The sequence below is a fragment of the Metopolophium dirhodum genome, chromosome 1, assembly GCF_019925205.1.
Source record: "Metopolophium dirhodum isolate CAU chromosome 1, ASM1992520v1, whole genome shotgun sequence".
Lineage (NCBI taxonomy): Eukaryota > Metazoa > Arthropoda > Insecta > Hemiptera > Aphididae > Metopolophium > Metopolophium dirhodum.
Window position 1 is genome coordinate 92,484,501 of NC_083560.1, and position 12,848 is coordinate 92,497,348.

A 12,848-nucleotide genomic window follows, 5' to 3' on the forward strand; every position below is an offset into this window, starting at 1 on the left:
AGCTATACTCGCGATTATTATTACTATTATTATTATACTTGGATTAATGCCGCTGCATGGTTACAATAGGGACACAATGTGGTAATAACTAATAAACTAATAATAATGTAATAATATTACATTAGGTATTATATATTATATTATAATATCAGTTTACAAGTTACAGTATATACCTAATTTAACACACACTTCTTAGGTGTATTAGCTTAGATATAATATTTTGAGTATAAAGTTTATAATATCGTCATCGGCGTCGCAAACCTAAGATTTCTTTGACTTAATTCGTCATGGAATTCACGGTGATCAACTCTGACGTCGGGCGGTTTAGCCGAGACGACGATCATCATAACGATTCGGATGCATCGTCGACACGAAAATTCGAAGACGTCGGTTGTCTGGATCTCAGTTGTTCGAGTGAGATATAATATTGTATTATATACATCGCGTCTATAATTATTATAGACGATTTTATGATCATATTTTTTTATTTTGACGTATCTTATTGCCATAAATTGTTTATAAATCATAATATATTGTAAGAACCACCGTTAGAAATTTGAAAAAATTGTTATACTTAAACATCGTTTTACTAATCTTACAAATGATGAATGTTTAATAATATCATTATGTATGTATTTAATCGCTGTATCTACTAAATGAAAAATGTATTACAATAATTAATAAAGTCTAACAAGGGGGATCTACTTAGAAATCATCCAAGATCAACCGTTTGGCCACCCCTAACATACAACATCCGAACTCTATAGTAATAATAGTAATAACTTAATACTTATTAGTTATGAGTTTTTATCACTTATTTGGAGTTACCTATTATAATTTATAAATACCTGTAGGTATTTAATATTTATGAATATTGTCATATAGATATGGGTAAAATACGATATATAATTGTATGACATTTTAATATTGACCTTCTGTAATTATAGTGAAAAATGCTGTAAGCTATAGGTATACTATAGCTGATATAATCATTTATTGTATACAGATATACTGCACATAGCCAATTTGTGTTTGATATCGTCCACCAATCTTACGTCGTTAAAATTACCGGTCAACCGTATTGATAAAATTTGCAATCTCGATGCCTATACAAACCTTGTGGAGTTGGATCTTTCGCATAACCATATTAAGCAGATCGAAAATCTCCAGGTAATTCAATTCTCATCAATTTGTATTTTGTAGGTATATAGCCTGTACAACTGTACCTACATACGATGTAAGTAACGAATATAATTTATATTCTCACTGCAGCACTTAACAAATAACTATAGACACGTATACCATATACCTACGTATATTTGTATATGAGTACCGCGGTATGTTATAAAATCAAAATTCAACTGTGTAATACTGTAATTTATTATTATTAGAACCGGATTTATATGCACAAAAGTCTTCAAAATATGCTTCTAAAAATGCTGTAATATATGCTACAAAATATGCACTTCAAATTGAATCGAAAACATTTTATTTAAAACTATGTAAAAAAAAGTATTAATTAATTAAGTAATAAAAAAGGTATAAAAAGGTTTTAAACTCATAAAAAAGTATTTCGTTGTCTTCACTGAGTTCTTCGACATTTAACTTCATTTATCTTCAATTTATAAAATATTAGCCCTGATCGGTTTCCGTTGAACACTTGAACTCTATTATATGAACAACGAATATATCTATATTAATATACAAATAATATATATATATATATATAAAGACTGGTCGTAATATTATTGATATTATGTAGTTGGAACGTGAAAATACGACGAATAAGAAATGTGTGTTCTATAAATAAAAATATTCACTTTAAAATAAAAATATGCAAAATACAATTAGTTTTATTTTAATAACAATGATCTAAATCGGAGACAATTCTCATCAGATTCCAAAAGGTTTATTCTAGTACATAATATATGTATCTGCATATAAATCCGGACTCCGGTCACTGATATTATTACTATTATATGTTATCCGCGCGAGTACATTTGGTTACATGATCGTCATATATTAATATATTATTATGTAGACATATTTTTTTTTTCTTTATTAAATATAAAATAATCTGTAGAAACAAGCACATTAAGAGGATGCTACCTATGCATTTGTTGTCTCCGTCTCACACACGTACGACATGTATGTAGCGTCCTCTTAAGTAATTTTGATGTACCTAATAATAAAAACATAACATTAAAAAGAATTTTAGAGGAAGTCACCTATTAGTAACACCTGCTAATATTTAGTTGGATTTGCGATCACTAGTAATGAGATAGGTAATGATATAATTATATAACTTAAACATAAAATACTAAAGTTATTTAAAAGTAAATATTTTTTTTGAAAATATACTATGAAATAAAATATGTAAAATGGTTAATTTGAAATACATACAAAAACAATAGACGAAGTTAGCTATTTAAAATAAAACATAGCTCATAACTCATGTACCTAGTAGGTAATGTAGATACCTTAAATATCATAATAATTTGAATATTTGTGGTAGGGATATTAGGTATTACACTATATAATAATATTATAAATTGGCAAAACTTATGATTTTTAAGTTAATACCAGGTGATCTAATCTATTATCAATCTAATAGTTAATACTATAAATAAAATATAAAATGGTATGGAAATAGAGTAAAAAATCGTACAACTACTCACTATTATCAATATTATTGTGTATCATAATAATATTATAATTCATAGATAATAATATACATTATGAGACTAAGAAGGTTATACGTAATACTATTGTGTGGGTATGAATATAATTTGCTGACCATATACAAAATAAATATACGTAGGAACGACGACGTTCCTAACACCTAGGTAGGTTGTATTATTAGTAAAAATTTAAATATTATTAAAATAGTTAATATATTTTATATTTAATAAAGACATATTTAAAATGAAAAATACAATATATTGACAGTATATTAAATAAAATATAAAATCCAAATTACAATATAAAAACGCTTGCCAAGCAGGGATCGGAATGTAAACTTTCTTGATTTTTATATTTAGAAATGTATTAACTAATATCACACCCAAGCGCGGTATAACAATTTGAATCCAGAATAATGTCGGTGTGAATAGTCCCACAAAAAACTTTTTCATTTTTATTTAGTGAGATAGATCTCCGAAACTGGAGAACGGATTTCGTTGTTTGAGGTCTTGTTCTCTTGTTAGATTCACATTGGTTAGGAGAAGTGCAGTGAAGATTTTCAGAACTTTATATTTAATAGTTAATTCACTACAGAACATTAAAAACAAATTTTATTGGGCGTTTTTTTTATGTTTTTCAGCTTTACAGCTTTGTAGTGAATTAACGATTGGAGATAAAGTTCTGAAAATCTTCACTGCACTTCTCCTAGCCAATGTGAATCTAACAAGACCCCAAACAACAAAATTCGTTCATCCGTTTCGGAAATCTACCTCGCTAAATGAAAATCTAGCGAAAAATAACTTTTTTTTTATCTGTAAAAAATTAAATAATTTTTTTTTAAAAATTTTTATTCCACATTATTATCTACTTGATAATCCTTTTTTAATGAGTTATCAACCAACTTTCTAGCTATCATAGTTTAGGAAAAAAGTTAAAAAATTGAACTTTTGGGACTGTTTATGCCGACGTTTTTATGGATTCAAGTGGTTATACCGACTGGGTGTGATATCAAATCTCTCTCATTAATATTTTATATTAAAGCTAGCTAAATATTACCCTCCTACTCATCATTACCGAGTTACATTTTTATTATTTTCCTATTTAACACAAATTCTTGAAGTTTTCAAAATTCAGATTTTTTTCATTTCAATTACCATACTTACTAAATTAAAAATCAAGAAAGTAAAATGTATAGATAGTAAAAAATTAAATACTACCAATTGGAAAATATATTTTTTCAAATAAATATATTTAAAATGCATACCTACCTAAATACTCATTTTTCCCAACATTGTGTATTATAACAGATCTCTGTATCAGATAATGTTGACAAATTAACAACAACAATTATCTATTATTTTGAAGGGATTAATTAAATTGCGGCGTTTGACTTTAAACCACAATCCACTGACAAACGTACAAAATTTGGATACTCAACGTAATTGTTTGGAAATGCTAGACATAGGATATTGCAAAATAGCTGATTATAAATTTGTAAGTTCATAGGTAATAGCCAATAGGTATACCAGTGAGATTTCTATGTTTTTTTATCCACAAGTAGATACTAACAGTAATAATGTTATTGGTTTATTTAATTAATTTTCAGACTTTGTACTTAAGAAAGTTTACGAACCTCATATCACTAATAGTAGAAGGTAACCCATGCCAAACTGAACCCATTTACTCCGAACGGACATTCATACTGTCAATTGTACAATCGTTACTGGTGTACAATAATAAAACTGTTACAGTTGAAGAAAGAAAAGAAGCTCTCGACACCCACAGGTACCTTAATTATAATTTATTGTAGCGTATAGATACTGCAATGATGTGAACAATATATGAGGACATCGATGGGAGGGTTAGCCCTTCTCCCTAAATGGAATTATTTGTACATCCATGGACCATGTAAATTGTGATCGGGGTGCTAGCCACTTTAATTTTTAAATATAGTCCTAGGCCTATCCTAGATATATTTACGGGGGGGGGGGGGGGGGGGTCCATCCCACAGGACCTTTTTTAAATTATTTTAAATTGTTATAAGAGAAAGATTCAATAAGTTAATGTGTTGACTACTTGACTGTGTTTGTCTGTTAAGGCGTACTGTAAAATGACAATTTGCTCATTACAACTTATGCTAAGCGAGTGACCTGTAAGGTGCTTACAGTGAATAGTGTACACTATAGGTTTCACAACTGTTATGTCAAATCGAGAATATCCATGAAAGTGGTACCTACACTATGCCACTGACAGCCACATACAGTGGCGTGACGAACTAAAAATTTCCAGAGGCCAGTTACAATTATAGTATTTATGCATAATAATGTATTAATGTAATATAACAAGTTATATTTCAGATCGTTATTGACTACCTATTGAAAATATCAAATTAAATTTATTAGGGAACCCATTTATTTAAGAAAAATTTTAGAGGCCGCACAATGCCACTGGCCACACAATGTTTGATACCTAAATACCTAATTGATATTGATATCGAAATGGAAAATTCCTTTTTAATGTAATGTCATTGTTATTATATGATTTAAGGTTTTAAATTGTTATTGTGTCATTATGATACAATGGAGCCAGTAAAAATAAAAGATATTTATTTAACCACTATTTAATATTTTAGAATTTTTGCATCAAATAATTTTAAAAAATGCTTTTATTTTTATAAATATACCTAGTTTGAATTGCTATTAATTCAGAATTTCGCTGTTTCTTTATTAAAGTACATACCTATACAAATACAATTGCATTTAATAAATAATATTAATTGAGTATATTAATATGGATTTACTAATATACTATATAGCATGTTGCCTGTCGGCTGTTGGTACAACCATATTCAAACAATTTAAAAGACCTGAATAATTAAAACTTGTAAGCTGTAAATACGCACTGAGAACTAGCCCACCAAAAGTACAACCAAATATCCAAATTGTGAACAGATAATCTGCAAACACCTGCAGAACAATTCATAATTCAATAAACATGACGTGTTTCTGTCAAGTATGTCTGTTATAAATATTTAAAAAAAATATACCTATGCTTTTTATTTTTAGTCAACTGGTTGCTATGCTCGAAAAAAATGACAAGAAATGGAAACGGATGTCCGTGGACGAGCAATTGCGACTAGAACGGTTGGCGGGCAGGAAGAACGCGTTTTTAGATGGAATCCCGGAAGGCGAAGACGTCGATTTCAACGTCAACGTATTTCGAAACCCGACCGTGGAACAAGTATTGATGGAAAACAGCCGTTACGGGATCCATAACGTTTACAGAGGGTAAGGCCGTATTATTGTATCCGAATTTAGGTGCACAAGTGGTGGTTTTGAGGGGGCCGCGATTACCTATCCCTCTATTGGGACTTGCTTCATTCCTTTTAGTACCAATTTATTCGCAGCAATTATTATCACTTATCAGTATAATACGTATAAATATTATAAAAGTTTTAAACTATAACAACAATTAAGCGTACGTACGACTGATCTTTGAAAGAGGACAAAATTATTTTTTTCCATATTATTTTGCCATGTACCATAATATACTACCATGACTTTAGATTTGTCACATCCTTGATTGGAATTTCATCAAAACCACTATACGGAGGTGCACCACTTGGCGCTTACTATTGTACTTTTTTTTAAATAGGTACCTAATTATACATATTATATTGGTGTCTGGGGGGAGGGCTTAAAACCCAACCATTCTTATATATTATTTCGGTTGTTGTGAGGCGATTTAACGTTTTTTTTTTTGTTTGTTCTTGTTTCGTTTGTCCTCCCTTGGCCATCGCTCGTTTAGATACGCTGACAACTTTAGGCGACTGATAACCGAAATAACGGAAGCTGCAGAGACTAGCCGCGGGATCCGTGCCCGACTGGTCGACGAATTCCACTGCGATTTGCGGCAATTGATCGACGGCGGCGTGGACGAAAGCAGAAAGTCAGCAAATAAGTGGACCAAAATAAAAAAAAATTGAAATTAAGCATTTTAAAACCAGAATAAAATATAACGTGCACTGCTCCTAGTTGGTTAATGTAATTATATTATAGAGTAAAAAGACACTCACACACGTGATGGCTGAAAGTGACATATTTATATATTGGATTAAAAATCGTCGGTATATCGTCATTCGTCGGACCTGAAAACAATTTTAATCGCAACTCAGCGAGACGGTATACGTATATACAGTGTCGGCCTGGGATCTAAAGGGCTCAATTCTCAAAAAAATAATTTAAAAACGTTTTATAGATATTTATCACATAATATGGATCGATATATATATATAAGATATAGTAATATAATATCGATCAAACATCACAGTACTTATTTAAACATAATTATAGATTCCAAAATTATAATATATAGTTATATTATTATTACCACGGACTAAGATATTATGATTTTAGTATCATTAAAATAATAAAATGTATATTATTATATTATTATTATAAAATTATTTAATGGATACAAATAACGCATACCACTGGGCTATATATATAGTAGGTAAATGTTGGTAAATAATTTCATTCATTTCTTGAAAAATACGGGTCGGGGCCTCGGAGGCAATCACCTCCTAGCCGCCTGGGCCAGGCCGAGACTGGGTATATATGAGTGTTTTTGTTTATTTACAAGCTGTTCGCTTTGAAACAATTTAGGTACGATAAAAAATGTTCAAAATGTCCCTACTTATATTGTATATTTTGCACAATATTATGACATATTACCAAGGCGTTTTACCAAGATCACCTATATTAAATTTTCATTTTATTGTATTTGTTTAGTAAATAAGCAATTTCTTAACTAGGTACTAATTATACTATTAAATTTAATGTTAAAAAATATGTGTTAGTACTTTGGATTATTTACGATGGTCATATAGTTAGGTATCGTAGACAAATTAATATTGGTATCGTAGAAAAACCAACGTATAGATCTATATACAGATAATATTTTTAACTTTAAGTTTGATAATAGATCAATTCATTCTATTATTAGGCAAAGCTAACAACACTCCACGATTGACTATCTCTAATAATCAATACATTCTATTAGATTTCTCTTAAATTCTCAAATACACGCAATAAGAACATTTATAAAAATTGAGATTATTCAAAATATCGTGGTAAAAATATAAATTTGAAAATAAATTATAATATAATTTTTTCATATAATATTTAGACAAATGAAAAATACGTTTATCAGATATAAATTTGAAAAAAATCTTACAACTCAAATTTAGGTCATCTGCAAACTGAATCGGGCGTTACGGTGCTAATATTATTAAAGTAAACCGAACTAGGAATTATTATTCTTCGACGATTCGTCAAATCTGTCAAATCTCGCGTGCGAAGTCTCTGTGTATTACGTGTTATGTACTCATGTCCACGTTTATTCAATTTTTTTTTTTTAAAGGGCCATTGCATTTTGAAATTGTACCAGTGCACAAACGTTTGTCAGACTTAACATCGTAATCTCGTTTCGCAGGTGCGTTTCGGAGTTTGCTGAGCACAAGAAACGTGTGAAATGCGAATTGTCGGCAGGCACCGGTGACGGTGTAAGTCCATCGACGAACGCTGACGTCGCATGCGGACGATTCGGTGAGAGGATGCGAGTAACGTGGCTCACGCTGATGGGCCATGAGGACCAATTGTCTAGGAAAATAACGGTTGATATTTATAATAAATAGTACTATAGACTAAATAGTGTATTATAATATATAAGTGTAGCAGTGGATTAATCAATTTTCAGCATACAAGCAGAATGAAATTTTCCACCTCTTAATTTAATTTTTTTTTTTTGAACCAACATAATGTACAATAAGAAATATATTATGTATTATCAATTGAATAATTATTTATTACTTATAAATATAAAAAAAACGTAGCTAGGAGGAAAATCAATACACGAATAAAACGGCTTACATTATTAAAAAAGCTACTTTAGACTTTGTCTCAAATTTGTCAATATTATGATGTCTTAAACTCGATTGATGATACTGATTCGATGCACATGATTACATGATGGCAAGAGAATTCAACTGAATACTGATTATCGCCCCTTGTAGATCTCAAATATCAAATATGTGTTGATCCTTTTGAGACCCAAAAACGACCTCTCCACTGAAGACCGAACAGTATTAATATACATATATTAATTAATACGAGTATTTAACGGTTAACCACTATATAGGAATATATTCTTAAAGACTTAGAGCAATGCTCATACTCGGAAGAAGTAATCTTATACATTTTGGTTTCAAAAAAATATAAACAAACTTTAAAACTTTTATCAGATTTTTTTATCTTCTATTGTATTTTGAAGAACATTTTTATTCTTATTATAAAATGTTCTTTCACCAATGTCCGTAATTGTATTTTAAACAAAACGTGTAGGTATAGTTTTCTTTGGCTATTAATATTATTAACAAATAATAATAGTATTATTTAGCAGTTAGCTATATAATAATGCCACAATAGTACGACGATAATTATTGATAAATGAGAAAAAATACGTTTATACGTATTCCAGTATACTGGAATAAATATGGTTTTGCAAAAATTAAATATCAACTTAATATGGGATAAGAAATAACACATTAAAACTCATTAGTCATTACTCATTACTGTACCGGAGCAATTTTTCGATTTCGCTACCAACGATCACCACGGCACTCCACGCGTATTAATAATTCATTAATTAAATAATTAAAATAATTATTAGGTTAATTAATATTTTTTATTTAAGACATATTAAGTGGATATTAAATGGAGAGTTAGTAACTCAAATTCCGGGATGTAGTGTGAATATCTTAGTGCCTAATATAATATTATAATTAGTGTTTGAAAATGTCATGAAATTTAAAAAGATGAAATAATTTAGTATTTTAATAAATTTTGTTTTATTTTTAAATAAGTTTTATATTTACATATAATTGTCATAAATCACCTTCATAATTGTATGGTACCTAAATGTATACCTAACCTTTGGTATTATACATTTAAAATGGTATTCAACATTTTTAAATATTTTAATGTTTAAATGATACAAGTAGGTATACAATAGTTTACATAATACATGTATACCTATACTGAATTCTTACATTGGAATTTTGAACACTGATCATTGTGTTTTTATTTGTGTTAAAAAAAATTTCAATGTTTCACGTTTTATAATATTTCATACTTCAAACACTAATTATAATCCCTGATTTTGAGCGGAGCGATGAATGTTTTGGCTTTACAATGATGTGAGTTATTTTTTATTTTTTGTGTCTGTTTACACGATTAGTAGTTGAAATAATGCTTCGATTTTCAACTTCAGTATCTTGTTCGATAGAAAAGGTGAATCTAGTTAGTACTTTGGGGAGTCAAAAGTAAAAAATTCCCAATATTTTTGAAAAGCACCCGGAAAAACAAAATAAAGGAAAAATGGAATTTTTACGCAAAATCGATTTTGGCTTTTGGTGTAACTCTAAAATAAATGATCGTTGATACATGAAATTTTCACTGAATATTTATGTCTTTTCTATACCTACATTAAAAAATGTTCAAAATATTTTGACTTGTTTTGAGCTGTTTATGGATATACTCAGTTTCTAATATTTTTAGGTTTTTTTTACATTAATGTCATTCCACGTAAATAGATTATAAATTTATAATACCTATAAAAATTTCTTTATTCGCCTTAATATCATCAAATATACTTAGTAATATCATAGGCTGACTGACCGTTTTCGCTCAGAATCGTTTTTCTTATACAATAATATTATATCATTGAATTAAAATTTAACACCATCCATTACAGTGACCCACTTGTAACCTACTGTACAGCAGAGCGACACCCACTTGTCCACCTTTTTATATTTAACTACCCATCCACTGAACATAGAACTACTCAATATTAATTATTACTAATAATGAATAGGGATAAATTATAATGGGTTGATACTCGATAATATAGAACCGATACGGTGATACCATAAAAAACCAAATGTACCTAGCAGCTCAATATCACAAAATAATCAAAATATTTGTTATAATATTATTTATTTAAATTAATATGTTGAATTTTTGAACGTTTTATATGTTTATTTTTTAACTAATAAATTATTAGATGATAAAAATGAACAAAACTATTATTATTATTAGCCCTTTTTTAATTATTAATACCGATTTATTTAGAAAATGATTGGTGAATTGCGGGACGTACTTGAAAAGCAGATAGTCGAATTCAAACAGTTGGTCAACAACCGATTTTGTATGTTGCAGAGACAACAGAACATATTCCTACAGTTCATTTTAGAGTATGCAGTGTCTTCGGTGCAAAGCGATGACGTACGTGTTATTATAATTTTTTTTTATTGACGCAAAGAATAAAGTCCTAACTCCATTTACAAACCAAATAAAATGTGTAGTATGTTTTTACAGCCAAAAATTATCGGTAGGTATAACGTGCTCTTAACAATTGATGGTGAGATAGGAAATTAGCCCAATATTGTCTATGTTTTACAAGTTGTGCATAATACACGTATAGACTATATTACTATAGTGTGGTGGTGGTACACTGGTAAGTATGAACTATTGGACAGTTAGTTTGGGGTCAGTGTGTGTCCCCAATCCTGTGTTAAAAATATATATGTACCTATACCTACAATAAGTCAATAAACATGAGAACATGGTCAATATTACTTAATTACGTACTACGTAACTATGTTTATATATATCATATCGTGTTATTATTAACAATATTATATATATATATTATTGATTACATTGATCAATAATATGCATAACACTATTATGAAAATCTACATCTACTATTACGTATGCTACTTATTCAATGGTTCATCCCCTCCCTATAACAATTCTTAAATATGCCGCTGTACTTATACCCACTACACGTAATACTATATTATTCGAAATGCGAATGCCCTCCTCTGCACCTTGCCACGCATTTCTGGTCATATTTTTTTTAAAAAACTATTTCAGATAAACAATAGAATTAGCAGAGTGTCACAATTCACAAACGATATTTCACAATGTATGGAATCGCAAGCTTCGCAGGTAGAACGCGCTGAATTATACATAACGAAAAGTGCTTCCAAATGGTTAGACGACGTGTTTGACAAATTGAACAGGTAAAAATGCCAAAACTAAAATGATTAACGGATAATATTATGACACAAAATATTGTATAATAACTTGAACTATTAAGAAAAAGTGTTCGATTCATGAATACATGTGGTTGTGTAATTGTGTAGCACAATATTGTAAGATTTTATTTGATGCGGTTGATTAATAATAATTATACAAACAGCTGATATTAAACAGGTAACTCGTTAAACTACAAACACTACAAACCTAGGTATATATTTTATTACTTTTTTAATTCGTTAAAATTATGTTTTTAATCCGTATATAAAATATAATTAATACATAAAGTATAACGAGTTCCTAAGACTCTTATTAAAAAATTAACCTAATTTTTAACCAAGTTATTTTTATTATATTTCAATAAATGCCTACAGTTAAGCTTGAATTATTAATTGTATTGAACATATAATAATTTATAGTTAAAATTTAAAATAATTTTGCAGCGAAGAATTCCAAAGAAATCGTCGGAAGATATCAGAAATTGCATCATTTATCCGTTATCAAAATGAAACATTGAAACGAACACAGTCTTAGCAGTTATAACAGTCTTATGATGTTTGGAGTTAGTTTATTATTAGGTACCTATATTATGTATTTATTATAGTATATTGTTATATTACATATAATAACTAATTGGACCTAATTGGTTATAAGGCAACCAAAATATATATTTTCAATGCCATTATAGATATAAACATCATAAAAAATAAATGTATATTGTTAATGTACGTAATGTCTAAACATATTCAATTTTAAACGTCAACAAATGTTAACATAATAAGATCATAAATTAATGTGTTATAGACAAAAGCTTAAGTATATTAAATAATACATGCTATACTCTGTCTAGCAAGATTATAAACTTTGTAATTGTAAAAATAATGTGGTCCGTTAAAAAATACAGTTGCAAAAAAGAAGGGGTTTAGTGGAACCGAACTACAATTAAATTAGGGTGTGCAAAATTTATTTTTCATTACTCACTCCTTTTGCACCATACATTGCATA

At 29.0% G+C, this 12,848-nt stretch overlaps 1 protein-coding gene across 2 annotated transcripts; it reads left to right on the plus strand.

Annotated features, from left to right (window-relative positions):
* The first annotated feature begins 67 nt into the window (after positions 1 to 67).
* Positions 68 to 12,843, plus strand: LOC132934769 (dynein regulatory complex subunit 3-like). 2 transcript variants are annotated; one of them, XM_061001108.1, is made up of 10 exons: positions 68 to 414; positions 1,007 to 1,170; positions 4,048 to 4,176; positions 4,289 to 4,467; positions 5,748 to 5,969; positions 6,490 to 6,630; positions 8,176 to 8,356; positions 10,872 to 11,024; positions 11,679 to 11,827; positions 12,287 to 12,843. In XM_061001108.1, the coding sequence occupies exons 1-10, from the start codon at positions 288 to 290 to the stop codon at positions 12,375 to 12,377; spliced, it is 1,536 nt and encodes a 511-aa protein (XP_060857091.1). In that variant the 5' UTR covers positions 68 to 287; the 3' UTR covers positions 12,378 to 12,843. The 2 variants fall into 2 exon arrangements, with proteins under 2 accessions (XP_060857091.1, XP_060857092.1); XM_061001109.1 differs by lacking the exon at positions 4,048 to 4,176.
* The last annotated feature ends 5 nt before the right edge of the window (positions 12,844 to 12,848 follow it).